Consider the following 6607-nt stretch of genomic DNA (forward strand, 5'->3'; position numbering starts at 1 on the left):
TATGATTCTATGATTATTCTTAGCTGCTAAGCAGATCATTCCTACCCAGACCATGTGACCTGGTTTTAAAAATCCCTTTATTTTTCACCGGTCTTACCCAGCGGGGGCATTCTCCGCACTTGTGTGCTTCATCCTTTGGTGCATGAGTGTGCCCCCTTGAAGATGATGATGACATAGCCATAGATTTGTACTGATTTCAAAACTGACCACAGTTACTCATTTAGAGGAGCTGTTTGCTGACCATCCAGAAATACCTGTTTTTGGACCAGAGATGCAACCACAGTTGGAAGCAAGCAAGTATTCCAGTGGTGGTTTTAACACCACCTTCAAAAGCAGTTACATCATTTATTATTATTATTATTATTTTAAACACTGAAGTGCATCCCCTGCTACCTTTTCTTTTTGGGGGGACAGGAAATGAGCGAAATACAAAATGCTTGTCCGCGTCACTCATTTCGGTTTGTTCCATCACGTGGTTCTTTGGTCAGGTCTTGCCAACTCCTGGACCATGAATCCTTTGACAGGAGCCCACATTTAGAGAGAGCACCTTTCATTTTCAGGCAGCTCGCATGATTCACAGCTGAGCTGTCTAGCCACATAGCTGTCACCCGAGAGAACACTTATGTTTTTTGGAGACATTCCTTACATTTCCCCTTGCCAGGGGCTAAGAGGCCCCCAAACATCTCTTGGGAAGCATAAGTCATGTACACAAACCCATCTTCATCTTTGTAATCTTGATAGACTTCTGCCAGCGTTAGAGACATGCTTGCTAAACTCTTGTTGTTTACCAGCATATAGAAAGCTTGCGTAGAACTCAGCGCCATTCTGCTTCTGGGTTAACAAAGAAAAGAGAGAGAAAGTCTTTAAAATGTGCAAGTTATTTCATGCTACGCCAGTCCAATCCTAATCCAGGACAATGTACTCAGTGATTTTGTACCCTTGATAATACTTTATAACTGGGCTCATTTATTATTGGCAGGCTTCACTCAAGGTCAGTTTACACTGTTTTCACACCTACAGAAGAAAAGTGGGCTGTACGACATCATAGTGACACTGGGTGATTGACAGGTGGGTAAATTCATTCAGTCCATCAAGATGGCCCACCAAGGGTGAGGGAACCCAGAATCTGGATTTTTGGAGAAATTTTTACAGCTTGTGTAAGTTTTGCCACTGAAAACTGGGGATACTACTTTTATTCCACGTATAGGATGGCTGGTGGTAAGCAAACTTTAAACAAATTCTCCTTAAATAGATACCATATTTTCCGGCTTATAAGACGACTGGGCATATAAGACGACCCCCAACTTTTCCAGTTAAAATATAGAGTTTGAGATATACTCGACCACAGATTCTCCACCCGGCGTATAAGACGACCCCCGACTTTTGAGAAGATTTTCTTGGATTAAAAAGTAGTCTTATACGCCAGAATATACAGTATTTAAGACAATCCATTAGGAATTGGGAAGGGGGAACCAACCATCATGTACCCAGTTGTGCACATCAGTGACCATTCAGACAAGTTTTGGGACATTTAGATGTTCAGAAAGGCCAAGTAAAATAGTAAACAGGTTGATTATAGATGCCTACGATGTCATGAAGCATATATAGTTTAAATTATTCCAAGAGACATGTTTACGTGACAGTTTCCCTAGGGTCCATCAAGTTATGGATTGAGTGAGAAAGTCACCTGCAGTACTAACCTCAGCTACAGAAAGTGGAAGCTAGATGTCTTTTAATACATAGCCACAAATGATACATGATGGAACAAACAAAATCCATTAAAGAAAATCCTCTCCTAATTCAAACTCATCACTTTTGGGGAAGTTTTTGCTTACTGTAACTCCCGATCTTTACATTTTGTCAGCGGTTTAGCTTGAAGGTTCAGTGCACATAACATTGTTGCAGAGTCAAAGAAGAAGTTTAATAAATTTGTGTCCCATCCTTCCCCCAAGAAGCATATAATTATATTTGTCTAATAAACCATGGTTTACTGGAATGTGCAGGCACTTCTTCCTCCCCTTTATATATCCATTCTCTCTTGCACTGCTGTTAGACAGATTTCAGGGCTTGTTAAAGCACAGTTTCTAGTTACATCCAAGCTATGTCAGATTATAAACTGTAGTTTGGAACCAGAACTAATTATGGTTTAAAAGATTAAAGCCACAGTTTCTCAGTTTGGATGCAACACTGTCTAACTGAAACAAACGAATATATATTGTTACAAATACACACATTTAGTATTTTTCTAAAAAAAATGTAGTTTGTAGGGAAACCAGCAGACGCTGCTCTGCTTCCTCCACCCCCCCCAAAAAAGCATTGCAAAAAGTTTAGTATGTTTCTAATAAGGTACTAATTTTCACACAAAGAAGCCAGTGAGTGGAATGTTTAAGGGGATGGATGGACAGAACACTGGATACGTGCCAACTTCATCAGCTACTATTGAGAATGTACAGTAACAAATTATATGGAAACAAGCTACTACTGACATATTGTAGGATAGGAATTGTAGGATAGGAAAGCTATCCTACAAGATAAATCCTAGAAAAATCCTAGAACTCTGCTCTGTATTTCACTCCACCTTGGAAAGGTTGTGAACTGAGAAGGCAAACAACTGTATCAGTCAGAGAGGTCAGACCGCTTGCTTAGGACCAAGGGCAGATTGCTGAAACGTAGCACATTTCCTAAGCTGACTTTAGAGAGGCTGTAGCTCAGGGCCACTTCTGACGTTACTTTTCTCCACTTGGATTCTGTAACATGCAGCTATAGAATGCCCATGATCTTTGTAATGTGCCAAGTAGTTAGAAAGCATGAGTCACATCTGCGCTGGGTCTCTCTCACAAAATTTACAGACTGCTGCTCCCTGTCTGAAGCTCTCCAAGGACCTCTAAAAGCTCCAAAACAACAGAGTAAAAAGGGCTGAATGTGACGCAGTCTGGGTTTGAGCCAAAGCATTGGGGGGGGGAGAGAGATTTTGTGCAGTGAGGGTTGGGGAGGGCAATCTGTGGCCTTGGACAACTGCTGCTAACCTTAATTAGCTGGACTTCATAACACAGGCCCCAGGGGTGCCAACTTGAATAAAATACTGTGGGGGGCCAGGTAAGCCCCACCCTGCATAAGTGATCACACGATACAGTGCCCCCCACTCACCATTTCAATGAAAATCGCCATCAACTGGGGGGGGGGCAACCCCTTTCAAATATTTTATTGTAGGGGCCGAAACCCACACGGCCCCTAGGAGTTGTCTCCTATAGCAGGCTGCTTATATCCCCAAGACAGAAGGGTTGCAGACAGAGTAGGCTTGGAATACTATGACTCAAATGAAACACACAGACACATGCTACACAAATAGTTCTGTGTGCCGTAAGAACTTTTGGAGTTATGGTTCTTGAACTCCAGTCTGTGTGTGCCTCCCCCCCCCCTATAACAAACAGTTCTTGAAACTGGGGAGGATTTAAAAGCAGCTTGCAATATGTCACAAGTAATCGGGGGGGGGGGTTCCCAAACACTAGCAGAACACTTTGGAACCTGGTCTCCAAGAGGTTTCATCAGCAGATCTGGGTTTAGAATAAATAATCCAAAGCCTTGCTAAAAGATTTTCTTGTTTTTAAAATCTGGGAACAACAAGCTTCTTCTTGTTGTTGTTTTTAAATCACCATTGATACAATGATACAAACACTAAGAGAATATATCTTAAAATAGAGTGTGTGTGTGTGTGTGTGTGTGTGCGCGTGTGTGCAGGGGGGAGTGGGCAGATTTCTTACCACAGCCTTGTGCAAACAAGAAGGAATCATTTGCAAGAGAACGCAAATTATCTGAGTCCCATCAAAGCATGGAGGGGAAAAATCACAGAAATGTGCTGAGTAATATAGTACATATTATCACATAGTTTCCAAGTTCTTTCAGAAGTGTTGCTGCAAAAATAGGTTACAAGCAAGAGAAGCAGGCAGAGGAGCACAGAGAGTCAACAAAATTAGAAGCCTATCAAGACCTTGCTACATACCTGATGATAGTTATAAACTGAGTCATGGTCAGCTCCTGAGGCACAAGAAACTTGGTTTTGTCTAGCAGGGGAAGGTACTTTTCTTTCTGGTACCTTTCAACAATAACCTGTTTTTTAAGAAAGAAGGAAACAGATTTTAAAGCAAAGTAGCAACAGAGCACGCTGCACAATACTACTCAAGAACTAGGGCAGCAATTCTAAGCATACTTCCTGGGCAGGATGATCCATTGATGCCAATGTGCTAGTGACTAAATAAGCACAGAATCCTCAATAATTTGAAAATGTGCAATTATCAGTAATCAGCAAAGGAAAAGGAAACAGAATAGATACTTACCGGGACTTTTGTTGGGAACTTCCCTCGTATGCCTGCAACTTCTTCAACTCGGGTTGCTATGCAGAAGAAAAGCAAGGATCAATTGTCTGCATTTCTGCATGCCCAACATTGAACACACTCGGAAGCATATGCATAGGCTTTTGTGCGCAATCTGTAGCCTAGTCCAAATCAGCAGCTGGAATCCCATAGGCTTGATACACCTAGACTTCACCCTGCTGCTAGAGCCCACCGTGGCACCCCCAACATTATTCCAGTTGATCTTATTTCTAAATAAATGAGCAGCCGATTGGAGTCCGGTTGGCTGGTAAAAGGCTCCGTCTGCAACAACTTACCAAAACTCTTTCTTTGTTTAAACGGTCTGACATGCTGGCAGCTATGTAAAGGCTGCATTTTTCCTTTCAAACGAAGGCTGCCTTTCTTTTCTCTTTTTTAACCAGCGACTCCTGCACCGGATCAGCTGCCGTCAAAATGTACCGCTCTTAAAAAGAGCCCCCTTTTAAAGACCTGCTTGTGACATCAGCCTCGTTCCTTGCCCTCCCTCCCCTCCATAAGCGGTGAGGGGTGGGGTCAGGCTGGCCTCCGGAGGGTTAGGGAAGGCAGCAGCAGCAGGGTGCCTCGCGGCCAAAAGAAGGCACCGTTTCTAACCTAGAGGGTGGGAAGGGGTCTCTGCCCCGCCCGCAGCGCATGACTTGTTTTACGCGCTGTGGCCTGTGTTGCTGCCGGGCGCTCTTCGGTTTAGATCTTCTTGGGAATAGTTTGCTGTGTGACACGAAGCTCAAGCCTTTTACAAAATAAACCCAAGGAACCGCTCCGCATTGATCCACGCTGCAACCTGAAGAGAGGGAAGTGCTATTCAACCCAAGGGGGGAGTAACCTCTGGGTAAACATGAAGAGGATCGGGCTGCAAGTCCAGCAGCAAGTTCCTATTTGCTGCGCTTTGCAACGGTGCAAGGAGGTCTTCTCCTTCAGCTTGCTTTCGTGTGGGGAAGGGGTTACAGCTGCCTGCATCGCTTGCTTCCTCCTCTCGTGCCGCTACCGTGGCTGCTGTGCCTGTTTAGTCTGAAGGAAATCCCCTTCCACTGTGTCGAGAGGGGTTAACTCCCATCTCACTCTACGTAGGATCGCGCCCTTAGCAGTGACGTTGCTTTCTTTGGAAATGTTGCGCAGGCAAAGCGGGAAAGTTCTGCGCCATGAATGGTTTTGCTACAAGTTACTGAGAACAGGTCAAGGTAGGATTCCCTCAAGAAAGCACTGTGTAGGCTTTAAAGCTACAACACTGCACTGGTTTGAGGCTGGAATGAAGTGGGACTTCCACCTAAATCCGCAAAGGACCGAGCAGCAGGTTTCTTCTTACCATCAGTTTGTTGTAGGTGGTAGAAGATCCTGGATAGATCCTCTGAAGAAGTGTGCATGCACGCGAAAGCTCATACCAAGAACAAACACAGTTGGTCTCTAAGGTGCTACTGAAAAGAATTTTCTATTTTGTTCTGGATAGCTCAGTTGGTTAGATAGTGCTGATAACACTGTGGTTGCAGGTTCTATCCCTGTTTGGGACAGCTGCACATTCCTGCGTTGCAGGGGGTTGGACTGTAGATGATCCTTAGGGCCCCTTCCAGCTCTACAATTCTATGATGGAAATGTGTAAAGCACTCCAGTCTGCACTTACTCCTTAAAAAGGGGCTGGCAGTGTAAGTTGCTCTGTCCCAGCTCCTGCCAACCTAGCAGTTCGAAAGCACGCCAGTGCAAGTAGATAAATAGGTACCACTGCTGTAGGAAGGTAAACGGCATTTCCGTGCACTCTGGTTTCTGTCACGGTGTCTCATTGTGGCAGAAGCGGTTTAGTCATGCTGGCCACATGACCTGGAGAGCTGTATGTGGACAAATACCAGCTCCCTCGGCCTGAAAGCAAAATGAGCATCACGACCCCATAGTCACCTTTGGCTGGACTTAACTGTCCAGGGGTCCTTTGTTGTTGTTGTTGTTCAGTCGTTCAGTCATGTCCGACTCTTCGTGACCCCATGGACCAGAGCACGCCAGGCACCCCTATCCTCCACTGCCTCCCGCAGTTTGGCCAAACTCATGCCATTCGCTTCGAGAACACTGTCCAACCATCTCCATGGACAAACTCCATGGACAAAGACAACAGGGGTCCTTTACCTTTACATTTATAGTGATTCAAAGTAGTGCATGTGTCTGGGAAAGCAGGAGCAGAATAAGCCAACTTTTGCCAAATGTTTTGGACTCCCATCAGGCCTCAGGGCACCAGGTTGGCA

At 44.6% G+C, this 6607-nt stretch overlaps 1 protein-coding gene across 1 annotated transcript; it reads right to left on the bottom strand.

The window, feature by feature from the left end:
- Positions 1 to 439: 439 nt before the first annotated feature.
- On the bottom strand, positions 440 to 4900 carry MAP1LC3C (microtubule associated protein 1 light chain 3 gamma). The gene is made up of 4 exons (XM_033145519.1): positions 4667 to 4900; positions 4335 to 4390; positions 4001 to 4107; positions 440 to 831 (listed from the first exon to the last, which is right to left on the bottom strand). The coding sequence occupies exons 1-4, from the start codon at positions 4722 to 4724 to the stop codon at positions 621 to 623; spliced, it is 432 nt and encodes a 143-aa protein (XP_033001410.1). The 5' UTR covers positions 4725 to 4900; the 3' UTR covers positions 440 to 620.
- Positions 4901 to 6607: the final 1707 nt, after the last annotated feature.

Source organism: Lacerta agilis, chromosome 3 (genome assembly GCF_009819535.1).
Source record: "Lacerta agilis isolate rLacAgi1 chromosome 3, rLacAgi1.pri, whole genome shotgun sequence".
Taxonomy (NCBI): domain Eukaryota; kingdom Metazoa; phylum Chordata; class Lepidosauria; order Squamata; family Lacertidae; genus Lacerta; species Lacerta agilis.